The following is a 23675-nucleotide window of genomic DNA, read 5'->3' on the forward strand; positions in this document are numbered from 1 at the left end:
TGAATTGTAGCAATTTTGATGAGCAGATATTTAACCACATACGTGATGTGGGCTGCTACGGAAAATTCAGTTTTAGGGGACTGTACAAAAATGTCTATTTGAGAGTCATTTCTGAACAATGTCCACAGCCACAAGCCTCACAAACGAACGTCATCTGATACTTTCGGGGTCCTCAGTTTTGTCTGTGTGGGTCTCAGGAGAGAGTAAACCAAAATAGAGTGACTGCTAAAAAGATAAACACGATCTTTAATTCTCCCTCTGTGTTATTTCCGTTTAGGCCAAACACAATGACTCAAATCTGAGGATGTTCAATTCAAAGAGTTTCTGAAAGGGAGACCTTATCTTGCAGTGTTTATATATTTAATGAGATAATCTACACATTAAACCCTTTATCTGTAGTCGCGTAATCATATCTTTAGTTGTGGTACTAATCATAACAGCCACAAAGTGCATGCAAAGATAAACTAATAATCAATTTATCTGACCATTAAACAATACTGTGGCTTGCCAGGTTTGTGACTGATTACTTATCTGCATTACCTGTCACTGTCTCTATTGTTCATTCATTGTGAGTTTAAGGATTTATATAAAGTTTATATCTATCTATCTATCTATCTATCTATCTATCTATCTATCTATATATATATATATATATATATATATATATATATATATATAGAAAAGTCCTGTTATATCAAATTGTTTAAAAGACTTAGTTAAGATTCAAATAAAGTACCAAGTTGAATAAAAAAAGGATACTTTCTACATCAATTTCCAATTTGATTATTCAGTTTTTCATGTCAAACCAGATTTTAGACTAAACTAATGTTGTGCCTTAGGCTCAAAGGTGAATTGGAAAAGGAAATGGCATATTTGATGTTGAATGTGTGAAAATCCCTTTTACTAAACTCACTCTCAAAGTGAGAACAGCTAGAGTCACACACCCACGCTGGACCACTTCACACACACACACACACACACATCCACAAACACAAGTCTACTGTTAAATCTATTCATAAATTACATAAGTTAAAAGCAAATACGAACCAAGTATGAAAAATAGAATTAGAATGAAGCAGTTGCATGGCAAATATATACAAATAAATTAAACTAAATCAATCTTTCCAGCACAATCTTCTTATCAAGACAATCTGCATATTTAAAAACATTTGACATTATAAAAGGCACATACATTCTCTTTAAAAAAATCGATTGTTTTGTTCAGGTAATGCAAAGGTATTTAGAATTTATAAAGAAATTATAAATAAAAGTCCTGATTTCAAAATCAAAGCACATCAGATCTACACTGCTTTCTGAAGTCCACCAAAATCCTGCATATCATCCCACCCAATCCTTCAAGATATCCATGATGTGCATCATCCATCTCTGAAGTCTCGGATGTGTTAATATGGCGGAATGAGTCGCGTACAACTACAAACAACACAGCGAAACTCCGAAAAGGTCAAACAGAGAGCCTGAAAGCAATGGATATATAATCACCGTGTCCTGATCTTGTGTTTGATGAGCAAAACGGAAGAGTAAAATAGACACAAAAGTGTTTCGCAACTTGTAAGTTGCTCTAACCAAAATGAAACCCATTAGTTTCAAAGACACAAGGATGCATCCAATGTAATGTAAACAAACATTTGTCACACACCCACACAAACATCAGTAAAAATACACACTTATTAGGCCAAACACAAGACATAAACGCCTACCTCGCATCATCTTCACAGCATGTGTGAACTGCTGTCTTTCTCTGGTGAAGCTATACGTCAAAATCACTCACTATGGTTGACAGCTCAGTCTCACAGTTAAACTTCTGAACAGATGATGCTGTCGCAGGGTGGGAGATGACAGAGAGATTTAGGTGGTTTTCAGTCGGTAGGTGACAAAGAGAGAGAGCATTTGTGTGTGTTTCTATCCACGAGTGACAAATAGGGAGAGGGTCTGTCCCTTTCAGATTGTAAGGTACACCTCTCTCCGTTGCACACGCATGAAGTCTCTTCTAGAGAACTTTCGTGCTGTTTCTCTGTCCGTCTATAGGTGGACTCTACTTTCTCTTTCTCTTTCCATTCCAGCAGTGTGAGCAGCTCACCTCTGTAGGTTTCTCTTCATTGCATCCTGAATTTCTCACTCCATCCCTCTCATTTTCCATCAGAGCCCCCACAACTAAAAACTCAAAATAGTATCAAACCATCCTGAATAATTTCTGTTCTTCGGATTGTGCTTTTAGGGAAAAAAGGTACAAAAACTGTTACTGGGATGGTTACCTTTCGAAATGTACACCTTTAGCCTTTTTTTGGTTACAATTTATTTTAAGGTGTCCTTGTTATAATGTAATTATAACAAGGTACATAATATTAGTACCTAAATGTTACATATTACTGTTTTTTGAAAGGATACTGTGCCTCCTTTCTCTACTTGATTAAAGGACAAAGCAGCATTTAAATGGTAAAGTATTGACTTGTTGGCTATTAGCGTTCAGAAAGGATGTGATGCTGGTCTGATTGGTGGTAGAGGGTATTGGTGTAAACCAGCTGGTTAAGGTCATCATTTGATATCATTGCTACAGAATACGGCAGAAAGTTGTTATTGCTTGTCATTATGAATCATGTTCCAACCACGCTCTGCGTGTTTTCTAATCCACCTACAGTCACATTCAAATAAAGGTGGTACACTAATATGATATGAAACAAACTCACTTTTTTTCCTTTGAGGGTTTCCTAAAATTTTTATCAAGTTAATTTGACTGAGAAACTTTCTATAGAAGGACCTAAAAAGATCAAATGACCAATTGGACATTGCCACCAAGTTCAAATTTAAATGCAAAAACTAAAATTAAAGGAGATAAGGAAGGAAAGAAAGAGCATAAGACTTACACAATTCACGCTTGTTATCAAACACAAAAGCGGGAAGAGTTTTAAACAGCATCTTTTCACCAAAATACTCTCAGATCTTATCTTCATTCAGATGCACACACCCATAGCTGTGCACACCTGTGCGTGCGTGTCTATGGTAGCTTGGCTCACATTTAAACCTACAGCTTTTGTGGCTGAAGTAAAAATATATGTGGATACAGGTGCATTGTGTTTGTGTGTGTTTGGCAGATGTAATAATGCACCGCTTTGCTACACTGATACAGGCCCCACTTCCTATAACCACAATGGAGGGGTTCTCTGATATGCAAAAAACAACATGCAGAGGGGGTTAAACGAGCCACCTTTCATAGCGCGCACACACTAGAAAACTGCTATTGTGCTTGAAAAATACAACATACTTGCACAGCTACACAGAGTGAACAGAAGGAATGGTTGAGATTCTCAGTTGTTCTTACTTAGATGAGATTTCTTGTGCACTGGACTTCCTAAAGAAAGGTACAAAACAATAGTTAGGCAATAAATATGTTTTGTGTAATTATATATATTCTAAATATATTAAATAAAAACAATATTCAACATACAGTAATGGTGAAGTAGAATGAAATGTAACTAGTAAACACTGCAAATCTCTCTCTGTCTTGAAATATTGAATAAGGCCTGTCACTATATCAGACTCTATTAAAAAATAAAATCATACCACAATGTGAAAATCTGGACATCAATCCATAAATCATAATTATCAAGTAAAAAAAATTTTCTTATACGTTTATCAATAACTACAAACCATACTTTGGTCGAAATAGCTGGAGTTTACTGATTGACAGCTTAATTTATAGTAAATTAACAACCTTTTACTCCTTCAGAATTGTATTTTATTAGATTTAATTACATTTAAATTTAATTTAAATTTAGATTTAAATTTTTTGTTTACTTAATGTTCATTGCTAAAAATAACAAGTCACACAAATCAGGTTAGACATGTCTCAAATTTGTTTACAGGATAAAAAAATAAATAAAAAAGGTATTCTTTTAATAACATTTTTAGTTTAACCTATTGAAAGTTAAATGGATAGACCACACAAAAATAAAAATTCTGTCATCATTTACTTATACTTCAAATTGTTCCAAACCTTTGAGTTAGTTTCTTCCATGGAACATAAAAAAATATATATTTTTGACTTGGTTGGCAACCAAACTGTTGATGGCCGAATGGAAGAAAAATTACTATGGAATTTCATTGGGGACCAGAAACTTCAAAATATCTTATTTTGTGTTCATCTCTTTAATAATTAACATTTTTAAGCACATTTAAGAAAACTAGGGATGCACGATCATTTTTCATGGCAAATTCCGTAATGATTTTTTACATGCAAACTGGCCGATTCCGATACCGATTTCCAATATTTTTTTTTTTTATCTTTAAGCAACAAACAAGAAAGAAGGAAAGTGTGCATAAACAAGATGTTTATTTGGTATTTAATAGGCCAAACTGGCTTTTGGCTATTGAAAACAATAACCGTAACCATCTGAAATTAACATCAGTATCTGCACAGTAAGTAGCCTACATTCAATACAAACACAAATGGTACAGACATCAGCATTTAGCTTTGGTTTTTGAATTGGTTTGAAACAGAGAACTGGCCTTAAATGAAATGATTAACTGTAACCATGTGTAATTAAAGGCAATAACTGCATAGTAACAACACAATAAACACACATTCAATAAGATGTTTCTTAATCAGCATTCAGTATTTGTTTTAGTTTTTACATTTGGTTTAAAAAAAAAAAAGGTATTTACCAGTGAAAATAAATAAAAGTATGCTATGTATAAATACATTATTCCAAAATATTAAAATCAAATAATGTTGGTGCGAATAAAACAAAGATGCAAAATAAGTGTTTCATTTATTCAATTTAAAATAAATTAGGGTAATGATTCACATTTATATATTTTTACTTGAGCCATTAAATAAATAACTTATTGTCTCAAGTAAAAAAAAAATATACATGTGAATTATTACCCTAAAAATGTTTAATTGGAGGAATGAAACACTTTTTTTTCAGTGTGCTACAGCAGGTGATCTTAAAATAAATTTCAGTCTATATAATTTTAAGGTAAAATAAAAATAATCATCCTAATGCAGGACTGACGTTTACTTCTGGCTTTTCAAACGTGTATGCTAGTTCTTCTTTACAAAAAAAAAAAAAACATTTCAGTTTTGTCACAGTTTAGTCACGCGGGTACAGACAGGTACAGTACGCTCGTGCAGCTTTAGAGCGCGCAGGAAAGGGACTCTTATTTGTGCGCCAGTACACCAAAGGCTACACTTTCTTGCTATCTGTGCCTCAGACACGAAGCTCTGCATTTCCAGCTGTAAAACTGTAAAAACTGGACACTAACACATGTACACAAACACATATCACATGATGGCTTTTATAGGCATGAAAGCACAAACACTTATCATCATTCACATGTAAAGCCCCCTTTAACCCCCATCTCAGCCCACACACAAGCACAAACAGCAATCTCCGTTGTCTGACGTTTGACCACACTTTGAGAAAGTTCAGATTTGATGCTGTGTTGGCCGTTTCCGATGGGTATTTTTAGCAGTGTGTCTGTCTGAAGACACAGGGCAGGTAAGATAACCATCACTGGGAAGAAGACTTGGCCTCTCTCTCTCTTACTTTCTCTGTCTCTCTCTCACTCCGGCTGTCTCTCTCCCTCTTTGAAGGGCTTTGTGGCTTTTTGAAAAAGTCACTTTTGCTTATGTAGCGGAACACACACAAATAGGTGCCTGGCGACTTGCAGACGCACTCGGAAACAAAGACTCTCAAAGCAGCTATTTCACAACTCCGTCTCACGATTTTCCTAATAGCAAAAAAAAAAAAAAAATGACCAATGCTGTTTTCGATATATTTTTTTGGTCAGTAAAATGCTCAGTTCTGTGCATTTTCTCAAATTCAACAACAAAAATGCATGAAATTTTGAGTGTGTTTATGTTTATAGGCATAAGAGAGCAAGGACGTTCATCGTTTGATGGCAGATTGGCACCTGAATGATCAGGGTGATATAAGGCACCATGGTAACAGATCTAAATGCAGTTGGATAACCCTAAATAAACTACTTATCCATTCATTCTGGCCAACTGGCACAGCTTGACCATGTAGCTATTTACAGGACCAGAGACAACGAAATAAATATTTTGTGTTAATGTCCTTTGAAAACAAACAATCACAGTTATTCAGAACTCACTATCACTACGTGTTAAGCATTCATTAAAATAGAATTTTAAAATGTACCTCAGTGATGTATCTGACAATTTATTATTAATTTAAAGCCATCGGCATATCGGAAATACACTCTTAATAATAAAGATGCTTCACGATGCCATAGAAGAACCTTTTTGTCTAAATGGTTCCATAAAAAACCTTTAACATCTGAAGATGCTTTCTCTTTCACAAATGGTTTTTGTGGCTAAAAGAATGTTCTTCAGATTATAAAAAGAGGTGATTTTTTAAAGAGCCATTACTTTAAATGGTCCTTCTATGGCATCGCTGTGAATAACCTTTTGAAGCAACTTTATATTTAAGAGTGTAGCATGAAAATGGCCGATACCGATGGTTTATTAATTAACTGCATGGAGACAACAAGTTGCATGACTGGTGCATAATCCAACGCTTTTCTCTGGGCAAATTAATGAAATACTTGCCAAAATAAAATCTTTACAAAATACAGTTTGTCAGACGGCACAGTACGGCTATATGCAAACGTGATGCTGATGCATCAAACGAGTGAAATGCCCGCTTTCAGCTGTAAAATCATCAAAGGTCAGTCACAATGGCAATGCACCGGCATAGTTTATCCGAGGATCTGTCACGAACAGCCAAGCATTAGGCCTTAAGGTAAAATGAATGGCAGGAGATATGTATCTTTTTATACGCTACATTAAAAGGAATATATAGGCTTATACACAAAATATGTTTCACTTAAATCATTAACATATTAATAAAATGAAAGAAAAAAAAAGTGTTGAGTTTCGGATAACTGAAACACGCTCCGACGTTCATGACGGGAGGGCAGAAAGAATTTTTCTTTATTTCACAAAAGCTTTACAGTTTTGAATGATGTTTTGCTTCTATCTGTATGACAAAGACAGAGTAGAGTCCACCTATAGTTGGTGTGACCATAAATAACTGAGTAACAGTTCGGAAGACAATGCAGGAATCGGATCGTTGCCTCACACACACATACAAATTTTTGAAATCACAGCCAGTTAATTATCAAAATAAAATACAGTTAAACAAACATAAAAAGTTACACTGCTCATTTTAAATAGTACATCGTAGGCCTACAGTCGGTGCCATTCAGTGCAGCGCCTCACAGCTGATATAGCCTATATGTGAAGTATGATCTTTTACGTTGATAATGCAAGTGAACAACAAATCCTATAGTTTACATATTAAATAATAGGCTAGCATCCAGATACTTCCCAAATATGGAAACATTTGGATTCATGGAGAATGAGAGAGGTAGGCTTAAGTTTAGTTAAGCCTATTAAGTAAATTAATTTGTTTTGCCTTGACGCTTATATTTAGCCTAAATACAACTTTAGAGGATTTATTGAATAGCCTTACTGTGTTTGTAATTTTGCGTTTATTTACCATTATTTTAGCCTACATTATTTCTGAATGTAATAATAAAATGCAATGTACGGCACATTCATTTAAGCTGTTTTTCCCCTCTCAAAACACTTAAAAGAGTAGCGTTTTTTTTTATCTGAGCTGAAACACTTTTTAAAAATCTTGAAAATAAACTCTTTAATGTTTTTATTGCATTGACAGTTTTTTATTTGTTTAATACATTTGGTCTTTGGCAAATCTAGAAAAGATGATGCTGTATTGGCTTTGACTCAAGAATGATTTTTTTTGATTTTTTAGTAAATTAAAAGAAATCAATGCAAATCCTACAGGCTGCTTTATTATTATTATTATTATTATTATTGCCAAAGAAAAAGTAAAGAAAAAGTAAAAAAAAAAAAAAAAAAAAAAAAAAAAAACTATATTAACCAGTATGTTTTTTACTCAAACTGGTTTCATAGAGGAATACAGAAACATTAAAACATCATTCTGCTCAGAGTGAAGCAATCATTTTTTTATATAATTTTTAAGCACTGCTTTATACAACTGACCAATGTCGGTATCGGTAACGGCCAATACTTGTTTGGGGCAGGGCTAAATTATGAAAGACCGGTGTACGGTCTTAAAGTGACATGGCTTTTGCCGTCAATGACCTCGTTTACAAGCACGTTCTTAAGCCGATTATGCTTATTAAGATGAAAACGCACTTGGTCACGTAAACGCGATAACCCATTTTCTTTAAACGGCATAAGCATAAACCGGTCACAACAGGGTTTTTTTTTTGCCTCTTTTTACCGATTTTGGAAATGCTATAACCCGCTTTCTGTTGCCTTATTGACGTGTGCATGTGTGATAAGTGACAGAAACATATTGTAAGTGCAGATTTAATTGCATCTAGACCGAGCAAACATCTTTTAGTTAAGAAAGAAGGAAATATTTCACAAAAGCAGACTTTTCCATGACTCAGAAAATGAGAAAAATATGTGTTTTCATCTCGTGCACCAGAAATGAAAGTGGTTCATTTGGAAACATCATTCTGCTCAGAGTGAAGCAATAATTTTTTTATATAATTTTTAAGCACTGCTTTATACAACTGACCAATGTCGGTATCGGTAACGGCCAATACTTGTTTGGGGCAGGGCTAAATTATGAAAGACCGGAGTATCGATAAGTATCGTTAACCTTATCTGACGTTACTGGTTTTGCTATCGGTAAAAGGATAAATTAAGAAAGCACATACATTTGTTATTGCTATATAGACATTATTCAATTTGTAAATTCTATCTCACCAGTAGCCAGCTGTTTTTATATGCAATAATATTAAAACATTTGTCTGATGTAGATTTGCTATTCATCTATATGAAGCTAGGAGCTTCAGCACGTGCAACATGAAAGCCCTGTTTGATTATGATAGAAGAGAGAACTAAATATTCAAACATCTTCTTTGAGAGCTTGGAGATTATTCACTTAAACACAGTTCCGATGTACGGTCTTAAAGTGACATGGCTTTTGCCGTCAATGACCTCGTTTACAAGCACGTTCTTAAGCCGATTATGCTTATTAAGATGAAAACGCACTTGGTCACGTAAACGCGATAACCCATTTTCTTTAAACGGCATAAGCATAAACCGGTCACAACAGGGTTTTTTTTTTGCCTCTTTTTACCGATTTTGGAAATGCTATAACCCGCTTTCTGTTGCCTTATTGACGTGTGCATGTGTGATAAGTGACAGAAACATATTGTAAGTGCAGATTTAATTGCATCTAGACTGAGCAAACATCTTTTAGTTAAGAAAGAAGGAAATATTTCACAAAAGCAGACTTTTCCATGACTCAGAAAATGAGAAAAATATGTGTTTTCATCTCGTGCACCAGAAATGAAAGTGGTTCAGTCACAATGCTGCATTTATAATTGTATGAGAGAATAATATATGAGCTGTAAGTTTCCCGACATGTTGCAAACTGTATTTAACATCACAACTGACAAATGTATGGTATACTCTCATTCAGATATGCAAATTATTATATTTTTTACTGTATCTTAAAAGTACTAAAAACACTGGGGCATTTACAAATTGATGTTTTATATTCATTTAATCAAATATTTATTTTACATTTCATAATATAAAGCATTGCCAATTCAGCTTTTAATTCATCATAATATCAATATATTTTAAGTAAGTTATTTCTGTTTTGTTGTAGTGTGTCAGTACTAAATATCAGTTTACATTTCCAAACATTATTTTTGCCATTGATTGTAATAATGCAGTGAGATTTTTCTTTGCCCAAGGAGTCTGACAGCAGCCAGTGCTCCACACAGACATCTGATCTCACCATCATTTAGTCTGTGTGGAATAACATGAAGACACAGAAAAAACTGAGACAGACTCAATCCAGAAGAACTGTGCCAATGTCTCCAAGACACTTCAAGAAATCGATAAGCAGTATCGGTAATAGTAGTAATACAGTTAAAACCTTAACGATACCCATCCCTACCTGTCAGGTCACAGTTAGAATATATATAATAAGTAATTTGCTTTCCTACACATTTAATAGGTCTACGAAAAGGGACCATACTAAATTTGTCCAGTTCAACAGTATTTTTTTCCCCTCAAAGTCACATGATTTTGTAATTGCATTTGATTTCTTTGCAGATAAAAACAAGTTAATTATATTTGTTAAGTATAGTAATATATTGAACCAAAACAACAATTTTCTCAAGTAAACATTGCTCTTTAAATCTGTAAATATACTCCAAGTTTTAATGCGCAGTAGTGTTGGGCTGTCATGATTCTGCCTTCATGTCCTGACTTTTCTCTAGTCTTGAGGCAGGATCAGACCCGTGTTTTGTGTACTAGCACATGGCCTTGTCTTTGGGCCATGTGCTTGTGTTGTCTCGTTCCCTTGCCACGCCCCCCTTGTTATCCTAGTCTTGTGGTGTGATTGCCTTATCTGTGCCACCTGTTGTTTCTTAATTAGTTCCCCTATTTAGATCCCCTAGTGTGCTCTGTCTTTTGTCGGTTCATTGTACCTCATATGTGTTCCATTGAGATTGTTCCTACATGTGATTGTTCCTACATGTGATTGTTCCTACATGTGATTGTTCCTACATGTGATTGTTCCTACATGTGATTGTTCCTACATGTGATTGTTCCTACATGTGATTGTTCCTACATGTGATTGTTCCTACATGTGATTGTTCCTACATGTGATTGTTCCTACATGTGATTGTTAAAACATCATTCTGCTCAGAGGTTTTCGTGGGAGTCTGCCTCGGAATCGTCGGCGTCGGAGTCAGCCCTGCCAGAGACCGAACTCCCCCAACCCGTCTCTGACCCAGCGGTGACCTCTGCACCACGGCCAAGGAGGAAGAGGAGGAAGAAGGGGTCTTCCGGTCCTGCGACTTTGTCTCCTCCTGCAGCGGTGAGCATGCCCGAGCCAGCAGCGGAGAGCGCTGGCATGCCCGAGCCAGCAGCGGAGAGCGCTGGCGTGCCCGAGCCAGCAGCGGAGACCCTTGACCCCGAGCCTGCGACTAGGAGAACTCTTACCAAGTCCGCAGTCGTGAGGGCGAAGGAGAGAGCCGCGGCCGACTCTGCAGCTGAAGCATTGCTTCAGTCTGTTTCATCTCGTAAGGAGATGCCCGTTGTGATTGCTGCCAGAACTTTGTCTGATTATTTGTCTCGTCTTGTCCAGATCCTTCAAGTCCCTACCAGTCCTGTCTTGTCCCCAGACCCTGTCCCCAGAGATCCCGAGCCAGCCGAAGTTAACGCAGTTCCTGACCCAGTTTCTGTCCCCACTGATGTTGTCCCGTGTCCCGCTGATGTTATGTGTCCCGTTGCTGTCTCCCCGTGTCCAGTAGATGTTGTCGAGTGTCCAGTTGTCTCCCCGTGTCCTGTTGTCCCCCCGTGTCCAGTAAATGTTGTCTCCCCGTGTCCAGCTGTCTCCCCGTGTCCAGTAGATGTCGTTGAGTGTCCAGCTGTCTCCCCGTGTCCAGTAAATGTCGTCCCATGTCCTGCGTCTTCCCTTGTCATGTCCCCTGTCAGTTGTTCTGTGACCACTCCCCGCCCTAGACCACCCAGACCGGCCCGAACCCCCCGTCGTCAGCCTTCGTCCCGTCCTTCTAAGACTCCTGTCCCACCCTCCCACCCTGAGCCTTCCCCCATGAGCTTTGTGGTCCCGCCTCCTCCCCTTCCCTGTTTGTTTTTTTTTATTTGCCACCCTAATCCTGTCGTAGTGTTTTCATGTTTGCCTTTGTTGTTATTTGTCATGTCTTGTTGGTTTTTGTCTCTGTCCCAGTCTGTCTTGTCCCGCGTTTGATGTTCCCTTGAGGAGCGTCTGGAAGCCGCTCCTTAAGGGAGGGGTTCTGTCATGATTCTGCCTTCATGTCCTGACTTTTCTCTAGTATTGAGGCAGGATCATGACAGACCCGTGTTTTGTGTACTAGCACATGGCCTTGTGTTCAAAATGTTCAAACTTTTGACTACTTTCTTTAATAACTACATAACACAATACTTCTACTATTACTTTCAGTACTTGAGTAGTAAATTTTAAAATAGACTACTTGCAATACTTAAGTACAAAAAATGTTGAATACTTTAGTACTTCTACTTAAGTGTGGTGCTTAAAGAGCACTTCTACTTCTACTCAAGTCACTTTTTTGATAGAGCACTTGTACTTTTACTCAAGTATGGGTCTCTAGTACTTTATACATCTCTGTTTATAGTTAGTATTTAGAGTCCTTGTTTATCTTGTCAGCCCAGTCCTGTTTAGTTATTTAGTCTTTACCTTACTCAGTGTTTTCCCCCTCGTGGGTTTTGTTTTCCCCTTTTTGTAAATAAACCCTTCGTGTTGAGAATCCTGTCTGCACTTTAGTTCCTCCTTTGCCAAACCCTGACATGGGCGATATGGTCATTTTTCAAATTGTCATATCATCAGTCCATGAGATCGATGATACACGATATTATCGTGCATGGGTGGAGCCAGAGAGGGACTCCGTTCTTGTCTGATGTGTCAGATGGGTGAGAGAGAGCCTATGGAATCAATAATCGAAAAAATATACTTTAAAACATACTGATTTAACTAACGTTAAATATAAAAATAGTGTATTTAAAAGAACTAGTTCATGTATAGTCAGACACAACTGTCATATCTGCGCATGGAAGTTATCAGTCTAAATGCTCTGCAAAATCAGTCAACGGTGATAATCGATAGTAGATTTATTTCAAAATCCAACAGTTTAACACTAATATTGGACATAAATGAACATGTTAAATATAAAGGATTCAAAACAGGTAAGTTCATATATTTGGAGTAAAGCTGAATTGAACTGATGCATCGGTCATACAGAGCTCTGGACCGCATGCCTCATGACGAGCTCGACGCATCGCCACAGAAACCAGAATGAGATGCATTCTAACATAACTGGGGCATTAAACTAAATAAGTGATGTCAAAACTATGTATTGTGCATGCATCACATTATAGTGCAGAGTGAATGAAAATAATAACAAGGGGGCAGAGCGAACTTACCATCCATAGTGGTTCTCACGAAGTCCTTCTACGTCATCACCACATAGTGTGCATTATAAGTTAAGTGATCAGTCTTTAAGAGAAGGACTATGTGAGAACCACTATGGATGATAAGTTCGCTCTGCCACCCTGTTATTATTTTGTCTTTATTTGTAATGCCAAGAAAGGTGTGGGACACCAACTTCTTGTTTTTTATCTCTTTCATTTCTTAACTAATTATCCAAGTCAAAGTGTTACAACTTCACTGAATACAGGCTCTAATCCTCTATTGCGCATGCTGAAGTGAAATAGCTGGGCAGTTTGATAGCCGAATTATAATAGGCCACCTAATAAAATAATAATAGTTATTATTATAATCTAATACATTAATAGGAGAATGAGCCTAATATCTTCTTGATTATCGTATGAAATCTGAAGAAGAAATCTAAATGTCAATATCTCTGACTATCATCGATACATGATTCTATCGCTATCGGCACAACCCTAATACACAGATCTATTTTGACATGTCAGAATTGTTGTCCCATTCATTGCTACGATGATCAGTGTGTCACACAGGATTTGCCCGCATGCAATACTAGTCGTTGAACTCGAGCAGAACAAAAACGTCCACTTTGATAGGTATGAAATGGATTCTTAACTAAACACATCTGATTGGCGACTGTATTCATGCTCTTGACATTAATGTCTGTGATGTTTGAAAGCAGCAGCTACTGTTACATTTTTTTTAGTTTCAGTATCAACTTGGGACTTTCAACAACACTAGCCCTGGTAAAAGATTCCCATCAAACTTTAGAATAATTAAAGAAATTCCAGTGTCAACCTCTCAAGGCTTTCCCAAAGAGTAAATGGCCGGAAACAAAGAAATGGTCACACAAAACGAATGTGTATGTCCATGCACTTGTACAGATGTTTTCTTAAACTTTCACATGAAGCACAGGTTGTGGTAATCTACTCAACCACCTGGATGATGCAATGGCACCGTAAATGCCCTAGAAAAGGCAGAGTGTCCCCATTACTATTAGTACCCACATAGACCGCAGAGACCTTGCTCACTTCTCTAGTCTCTTCTTCTGCGACCTGTATCTATGATGTGTCCAAGCCTCTTACGACATGAATCTGTATAGTATGAACCAAATTAAGGCACAAGTACCTTGATCATCGTTGTTTGTCACCACAGCTGATCATCATTCATTTTGTTTATAGTGCATCTTACTTAAGTGTAATAAATAGTATAGCAATGCTGAAACATGAGGTCGTCCTAAGTCTAATGACTTAACAGACTGAAAAAGACAAGAAAATATTTTTTTTAAAAAGTACAGTGAGGAGCCGGTGTGCATTCAGGGAAGTTCTATAAGCAGCAACTTTAAGCATACTGTATTTTTGGGCAGCTCTGAAAACTGCCAGCTCTCTGGGCAGCAAAACAAGAAGTCAACTATCCAGGTACTAACCAGGCTTAACCCTGCTTAGCTTCAGTGGGTAACTAGGCAAGGAACATGAACTGCAGTTGTCCTCTGTTTTTGAGGTGTCTGAAGTGTCTGAGGAGCCCTGTGGCTAAACAAGGGAAATCAACAAGTCAACAACATCTTATAACAATAAAAAACTGACCCATCCTGCAAGACTAACTTCTAAAAAGTGCTTTGAACTCATCTAGCTGTGAATGAAGATGAATCTACTATACATAAATAGCTTGTAAAGATACAACACAGAGCATCAAAGTTATTTCAGTTTTCATCTGAAAACCATTGACATTATCATGAGTCTCAAGATTAGCCTCATCTATGTAGATTCATAAACCGCTAAAAGGTAAAACATGCCATATTGTCGTTGAGTGTTTCAATACTCTGTGGTTTCCATCTGTTTCTCTGTTCTGTTCTTTCTCACTCCCACCTGTATAAAATCTCCCCCGTGTTTTGTCAAATGTCACACTCTGCCTTCGTAAACACCGTTTTCACAAATCATCTTGTGTAGAAACTGTGAAAAAGTGTTGCAATGTGTGTGAGAGAGGTTTGTGTGTGTGAAAGCAGGTAATCTGTGTGGTGGGGTTGTGGGGGTATAAGCTTTTGGATCTCAAATTAGCCAATCGGCTTCTGAAAATAGATCAGGAATCCAAAGACACTCACTAAACACTAATCTTTCCTTTAATCCAGATTATGTCCATTCTTACCACACACAGAAGTATTTCTGGCAAGGTGATATGAGTGTAAATTAGAGAGAATCAGAGAATCAGAGAGAAAAAGCAAAATAAATAGTGAAAGAAAACACTGACGTAATAACACAGATATATCTAAGCGGTAAACATTAGAAGAGTCTGAACAAGATTTCTGCATTCAGGAGTGGAAAATTGTGGATGTGATATAAAAAACTAATGGACTACAGGTGGTTTAACCCTCAGTGATAACGTTTACACACACAGCCAAATTCTGCTCATGAAAGCAGACTACTTTGCTTTTTCATCAGACTCACTACAATTAAAACATTAAGAAAATGTCCAGGGACCAATAGAGTGATTATTTGATGACTCTACTGTGTAAAAAAGATAGATATGAAAATAAAATAAAATGAAAGAGATGCAAAATACATCTGGTGATGTACATTTACCAGCAGGGTTCACAGTGTTAAGGTTAGGAATAGAACCAAGAATTTTACAACCGCATGCTTTAGAATATTTTTAAGCTCCATAAAGAAATGAAAATTCTATTATCATTTACTCACCCTCATGACATTCTAAACGTGTGACTTCACATCCTCTGTGGAGCATAACAGAAGATATTTTGAAGAATGCTGGAAAACATACAGTTTTGGTTCCCACTGTATGCAAAATACCCCACTGAGACATTTCTCAAAATATCTTCTTTCCACAAAAACAAAAAAGTCATGCAGGTTTGGAATGACGTTGTGCTGAGTAAATGATGTCAGAATGTTCATTTTCATGAGAACTATCCCTTATTTAGGAGATTGTTTAGATGCTACTTTGTAGCTTCTTCAGACCACCAAATTTGTTCTACATATCATTCATTAACAGGAGAAAAATAAATGTGACCTTTAAAGGAATGGCAGTGATATGGGGTTAATACCAAAGATATAAAATTCAACAATAATTTTCAAACAAATTGTTATTTGGAGGTAAAGTTGTTTAGAATTTAACAGTGAGAAATCTGTTCTAGATGAATAAACCCCAGGTTATGCATTGCAGATATAAATCCTTTGGCTGGATTTGGCATAATCCTTTGGCATATTTTAGAGCACAGTGTGGGTAATTCTGTCATGTTTACCAGTTTTAAATTGCTGGAGTTAAAAACTGTATATAACTTGGCTATTCTGTCACAATAATCTCATGTTAACACATAATGTAACTATTATTTTGAAACAATGTTTATTAATGTAATTCCAAATTCTTGTCATATATCGTTCCATTGTAGAGGCATTTATATGGGTTTCCTTCACTGAAGAAAGAACAGAAACTACTGTCTTAATCCATAGACTTCTACTGAACCTGGAACATTATTTTAAGGAACCCAGGAGGTCTTTACCTATATTGTGAAGAAGCTGCAATAAATCTCCAATGAGCATTTAACCAATTTAAGAACAAAAAAATGTTTTTGGATAAGAGGCTTGAAAGAAACTTTGATTTTAAAAGTGTAAGGGTCTGTTGCTGAAAATATAATGATGCTGATAAGCACTTGCATGTGCACAGGTGAACACAGGTATGAGATGTTGACTCAGAATGGGAAAGTTAAGTTTATGATATACACAAGAGATGTGAGGTTCAAGTACACAGGTGCAAGTGGGAGCTCATCAAAGAACAGAAGGAGACAGATCAGAACAGAAAGTTCAAAACAGAGGGAAAGTGTGTTTAGATGATACAGTGAGAAGAGCAGAAAAGGAGTGTCAGATAAGGGAAGTGTGAGAATAAATGGGGATAAATGTGTTTAGAAAGAGGGCTGTATGAAGAGAGAGTGACGGCGATAAGACAGAACAGAGATGCATTGCAAGAAGGCGGGAGGCAGTGTTGTAGTCGAGACCAGCTCATTCGAGTCCGAGTCCAGATCGAGTCCAGAGAGGGTCGAGTCCGAGTCAAGACCGAGTTCAGAAAGGGTCGAGTACGAGTCAAGACCGAGTTCAGAAAGGGTCGAGTCCGAGTCAACACCGAGACCAGAGAGATTGGGTCTGAGACAAGACTTAAAGAAATCTTCAAGAGTATGTCAAATGTTTGGTGGAAACAATAAAGGTTAAAAGGGCCACATAGTATGTGGTGTAAAGGTAATTTTATTAGTATTATGAAGTGTTACTTGTCAATATTAAGTGCTCATTTTCACATAACATCGTTGTACCACTATACACATCCATATAACCTTTCTAGTACACATAATATTACTGTACGACTCTATATTGTAATTCTACATAACACTTCTAGTACAAGTAACATTACTGTACCACTATACCTGTAAATGTTCAACTGTAACAGCTTTTACATAACTTTTAACCTTGAAGCTTAACTAATGACTGCTAATATCCTTACAATGTATTGGATTATGTGCACTTTAGATGTTGTGAAGATTACAGATGGGCATAATTACTTTTCAAAAAAATAAGTGAGGAGACCATCCAGCTACCCAACCACGCACGATGTGGTCTCATGATCAATCCACCCCAACTAAAAACTCTCTCTACTGGCGCAGAGGAAGCGGGGACTGACAACAGTTACCATTTTATCACTTTCTGTAACAGCAACGGATAATCTAATGCTAATTTCCCTGGATGGTGCGTTTTAATGCAGGGTAAAATACACACTAGTCGAAGTTTTTTTAGTTATGGAGGGCATACACACAAGAGCCGAGTGACTGTCCAGGAAAATTTCATCCAAAAGTGTGTATGTGCCAGGGGAAGAAAGCTGGCTCAAATGCAATATAAGTTCAATGCATTCTGTCAGACATTGTTTTTGAGGGGGAGATGTTTAGTGTTGAGACTGTCAGTCTGTGTCTGTATTCATTATATAATTTAATTAAACAATATTTGTTTTTTTCTGTGACCATTTTGTCCTACTTTGTAAAAATAACACAGTTGAGAGAAATAATGTAGCAATGTGGCTTTCTGGAAAGCGGGATCACTACAGGCGGATGGCAGGAGGGTAACTTAAGCCCGGTGACACACTGGCTGCGTGGCGTCTCTACTGCGTGCCAGAAGCGTGGTGGCTGCTTCGCGTTTTCTGTGTCTTTACACACCAGAAGCGTGCCTGCACGCGGCGCTTGGCGCGCTGCTGCGGCTGTAGGTGACATAGAGAGAGGCCGCCAAAAAAACAGGCTCTTGTCTTCATGACAACAATATCAAATTTATTTTTTTATTTTTTTACACACCTACTGATAAGAGACCGTCAACAGTATTGACGGCAAAATAGAGTATGTTTGACAGGTGCAATATTTGAAAATCGATCATTATTAATTTATTTTTAAAATTACATTTATATCTGAATTTATGTCAACCTATAGACTTTCAAATATCAAAATGTCATGAATTAATATGTATTTGTGTACAAAATGACATATAAACATATTTTCCTAGTATATTTTGCCTGGAAACGCTTCCAACATGCACGCGTGTCGCGTGAAAAATAGGCGTCGGTTCTATTTCTAGCATGCACGGGTTTTCCGCGCGTCTCACGCAGGCAGTCTGCAAGATCTAACCTGTTAACATGGGAGCCGAATTAAAAACAGACACGCCACGCAGCTGAGACGCTTGCGCCACACATCCAGTGTGTCGCTGGCCTAACGTCTCACGTCAAAAGAAAATCACCAGTCATTGGATGTGTCAATCATACATCAATTTAAATAAACATTAACATACAGTAATAATCATGAAATATTGTGATTGGGACTCGAGTGGACTCGGGCATAAGTCCGATTCCTAATATGTTCGAGTCCGAGTCAATACCGAGTCAAAATGCACACGAGTCCATGACAAGACCGAGACCATTAAAATACGGTCTCGAGACCGAGTCCAAGACCGAGTCCGAGTCTCGAGTACTCAACACTGGCGGGAGGTTATGACACAGGGCTTATACTTTCTTAATATATGGATTATATGTGTTTCTGTTTGTTACAAATTAGTATTGTCAAAAGACCCGGTACTTCGGTACCAAGTCGGTACAAAAAAAATGTAAATGTGACGGTACCAGGTTTCTTTAAGTACCGGTAGTACCGAGGTACCGTTCAAACCCGGTTCATGACGCACACAGCGCTATGATTTCCGCGAAGCAGAAAACGAGGACGGAATCTCAAAATCAATTCATGAAAATGAAACTATGAAAATATGGACAGTCACGGAATTTGTCAAAGTTAGCATAAATCAAATCATATCTCCATATGGACCAATATCGCTAAATGTTAAGCCACAAAAGTTGTTTGAAATATGTATCCTGCATGTTCTGTGCGTCTCTGTGTGAATGATCGAATGGCAGAGACGTGCGGGTTTGTTTACTACATAGACTGAAGCACGTGACGCTTGCATTAATTGGCTGGCGTTCATCTATTACCGTCCCTGTTCTCATTTCAGCAAATCAGTTTGACTGAATGCATACAACGTGATTAATATTCATGAACCCAACAGCTCATCAATCCATAGTGCATTGTATATTGTTAATATGGTAGTAGAATTAGTCGCAGTATTATCTTTTAATAATAATTCATATGATATACTACTATTTTATTTATTTTTTTACAGAAACCTTCAATGACCAAAAATATCTTAAGCATCACCACCAGTCTTAAGTTCAGGTAAAATGACAAATATGCATTCATTAAAAGTTCATTTTTACATAAAGGCATTGTGCTACTAAATATTACTATTATTTAGTAAAATGTATGTGATACTGCTACTACTGTTGAAAAAATTAATAAAACGTATTTTTTTAAAGAAATAAATCACTAAATATTTCTTCCATGTTTTAATTTTAATATCAAATCTCCTTTATTTACTAAAAATAAAATGTGTTTAAATTTCATAAATTAAAAGACAAATTAAATTTGGGTGAAATTTGTTTGCTGTTTTTCATAATTATATAACTTGTAGAAAAACTTTAAACACAATTGTAAATAAGTATAAAGAATGGCATTGGATTTAGTTTTAGTGATAAAAAGTTTTTTAATTTTAATATAATTTTTTTTTAATTAGAATATTCTTGTGTTTTGCTTTGGTACCGAATTGGTACCGAGAACTGTGGATTTTCACTGGTATCGGTACCGAATACTGAAATTTTGGTACCATGACAACACTAGTTACAATGTATAAGAAGTCCTACGTGTACTGTTTGTGTAAGCATTGTTTGAAAAGACAATTAAAAAAAAAAAAACATTACAAATACTGTTATATGAAATACAACTCTGAGCAAACTAATCTTGCAAAATTCAATATATTAAAGTGCAACAACCTTTCATGCATTTAGACTAAATAATGACATCAAAAACAACTGAAATTGTTTTAAATTGAATTAAATAATCCACGTTCTATGTAAAGTTTTGCCTGAACACATATTGCATAAAAAAGGGTTAATGGTTAACAAGCTACACATCATGCGTTAACTTCCAGTTTACACAGAATAAGGTCACTGAACAAACTGATCTCAGCGAAAAAATGCCGTAAGAGTGAAATAGCCAAGAGTTCAACTTCAGATAACCCAATACACCAGTTTCCAATTAAAGCAATACTCTTTCAGTTGAATAAGACCCTAAAGAGACCTATTGGGTTGCAAGATCCTAATAAGACACCCTTGAGGGAATTTCATTTCAGTAACTAAAGTATAGTCTTATCTCTGTGCTACTTGGTCAATGGGTATCACTTTCCATTCTCTTTTTTTTTCCTTTTATTTCCCTGACTTTTTGTTCCTTCCCTGTCTCTGAGAAACAATCAGCCACACAATTAATAATATCCACATATATTATGGAGATATAGCCTAACTTAAATATAATTACAAAAAATGTGCTCACTTTTATGTACTTTACAAATATATATAATAATATCCACATATATTATGTAGATATAGCCTAACTTAAATATAATTACAAAAAATTTGCTCACTTTTATGTACTTTACAAATATATATATATTAAAAGTATTAACGCATTTAATGCACTTGCCCCGTCTCAAACCTATGTGCCATTTCATACAGTCGATTGATGACTAATATGAGGCAGAGCCACAACTTACTGTGTGATGGAGCCTAGAGAATGTCCCTACAATACAAGATATGGGACAAAACACCCGTTTGAGATTGTATCTCATATTTACATCACATAGTTAAGAAAAATCACACGAGAAGTGGGCTATGTGCAATATCACACGAGTGCAAATGTAATGCTCCTCTTATACAACAGTTCATTAAGAAGTTAATATTACATTTGACTTGAAGGTGTATTTAAAGGGATAGTTCACCCCAAAATAAAATCTGTCAATATTTACTCACTCTCATAAGGGTGAGTAAATGATGACAGAATTTTAATTCTTTAGTGGACACCTTAAAATGCCACCGAACCAACTAGGACTCATCATTTGGACTTATCTGTTAAGTTTGTGTCGGATTCAGGATGGTCCCAACCTGATTGCCCCCTCTCCCTCACACACTTTCCCCTCACTTCTCCTGCATGTATCACCCCTCCCTCCACCCCTCTCTCCATCTCCCGCTCACATGCATCCTGCCGGAAAGTAGAAGAAAAGAAGAGGGTCTTACTGAGGGTTCGAGAGCCGATACATCCCATGGTTTATTCACAAAGGCCCTGGGTACAAGCAAGGAAGTGCTAGCCTTTCACTATACATTCTCTCATATCTTTCTCTTTTCTGGCTGCTGATTCTCTCCATTTATGTTGTTCCCTCCCTCTCTTTCTCTCTCTCTCTCTCTCTCTCTCTCTCTCACTCTCCCTCCATCTCTTTCTCTATTGCTGTGTTTCCTCCGAAATTACCTGGAACATTTGTACCAGGAACTTTTTTCCCCAGGAACTTTTTTCCCCCCAGACCTGTGCTTTATGTGTTTCCACCACGGTGTAAAGTACCGGGAAGATTAGGCAAATAGACTGGTGACGTAGGTCTGCCTTATTTCTCAATACTATAATACACTGATTTTGGACTTGCATCCTCGGTAGTTCAGACTTTGCGCATTCGACTCGGGAGTGTGATGTCGCGATGATGCAAATCTGGTAAATCTGCCAACAGCAGCATACTTGATAACATCAGGCAGCTTACCTCGGCTACTGCTATTTTCCTCACTGTACATTAACAATAAAACTAAATAGGATATCAAATACCACTACCTCCTTTCATTTTCATTTAAACATAATAACAGCTGCAGAAATGTTCAGGGATATGTGTATATATACCGCCATTACAATGAAACAAAATATTATATAAATTTGCCTTTTTTATTTTCATTTTAACATATAGATTAATTGAATACAGACCAAAGATAACCTGTTAGATTTACCCAAAACAAATGATATCTTATGTTTAACCACTAAAGAGACATCAGAGCCAGCATCTCCGAGATCGGCAAATTTTTTTTTAAAATAGTCTTTTTCAATAAACCACAGATTTGAGTTTTAAACAACTGCCGCGTTTCCACCGCAGGCACTTTACCCAGGAACTAGGGACTTTGGCCTGGTACTCGATGTATTTCCACTGCAGGAACCAGGAAATAAATAAGGTTCCGGGTAAAAAAATGCCCCTCAGAAAGTCCCTGCTGGCAAAGTTCTGGAACTTTCGGGGGCGGCACTTGGGCGCTAAACATCCTGATTGGTTGAGTTCACGCAGCATTGGTTGAGTTCCTGCGGTTGAAACGGGGCATATCTCTCCTGCTCCCTCTCTCTCTCTGTGCAGTCAGGGTGTCTTACCTCTTAGCCTACGAGTCAGTGTGTTAGAAATAAGCTCTTATCATAACACTGATTTAGTTATATTCACAAATGCTTTGCTTTCCGTTTTTCTCATGTATAATACATGCATGGGGCTGTTTCTCTATGTATTCGTCATAAACTCATGGAGAATTTTAAAGGTCCCGTTCTTCGTGATCCCGTGTTTTAAACTTTAGTTAGTATGTAATGTTGTTGTTAGAGTATAAATAATATCTGTAAAATTATAAAGCTCAAAGTTCAATGCCGAGTGTGATATTTTATTTAACAGAATTCGCCTACAAAAAATTACCCGTTTAGACTACATTCCTCTAGTTCCTGCGTTTGTGTTTGTCGCCATGTCATTGAAACGCTGTTATCTTCATTTCGGAGTCCAATCACCATTTGTTTGGCCTTCTCAGGGACGCTGTACTTGGAGATTAATTACAATTTATGTTTAACTCGGTTCCCGACAATTATAATCCACATGTAAAAGTATGTGCAGCACATTTTGCTGAGGACAACTTCTTCAATCTCAATCAGTTTAATGCCGGATTCGCACAAAGATTATTCTTGAAAGATGGAGCAGTTCCCTCTTTGTCTGGAGAAGGCGTTGTTTATGGACCACAACCAGTAAGTGTATTTTATTATTGTGTTTAACAGTTTCTGTAACTTATTACACAAAGGGCAATGCTGTTTAGCATTGTTAACTAGATGTTAGGGCTGTGAAAAAAAATTGAATGCGACTTTCACGCGCA

General features: G+C 36.9%; 1 protein-coding gene across 5 annotated transcripts in view; it reads right to left on the bottom strand.

The window, feature by feature from the left end:
* LOC113116216 (nuclear receptor ROR-alpha-like) overlaps window positions 1–23675 on the bottom strand; it is a 46063-nt gene that overhangs the window by 20804 nt on the left and 1584 nt on the right. For 4 of the 5 annotated variants that reach the window (XM_026284230.1, XM_026284234.1, XM_026284232.1 and 1 more), the window contains one exon: window positions 3338–3367. The exons of the other annotated variant lie outside the window; for it this stretch is intronic. In XM_026284230.1, the coding sequence (XP_026140015.1) occupies window positions 3338–3367 (30 nt within the window). The remainder of the gene's footprint in view (window positions 1–3337; window positions 3368–23675) is intronic. 5 annotated transcript variants of the gene reach the window in all.

The sequence above is a fragment of the Carassius auratus genome, chromosome 16, assembly GCF_003368295.1.
Source record: "Carassius auratus strain Wakin chromosome 16, ASM336829v1, whole genome shotgun sequence".
Classification (NCBI taxonomy): domain Eukaryota; kingdom Metazoa; phylum Chordata; class Actinopteri; order Cypriniformes; family Cyprinidae; genus Carassius; species Carassius auratus.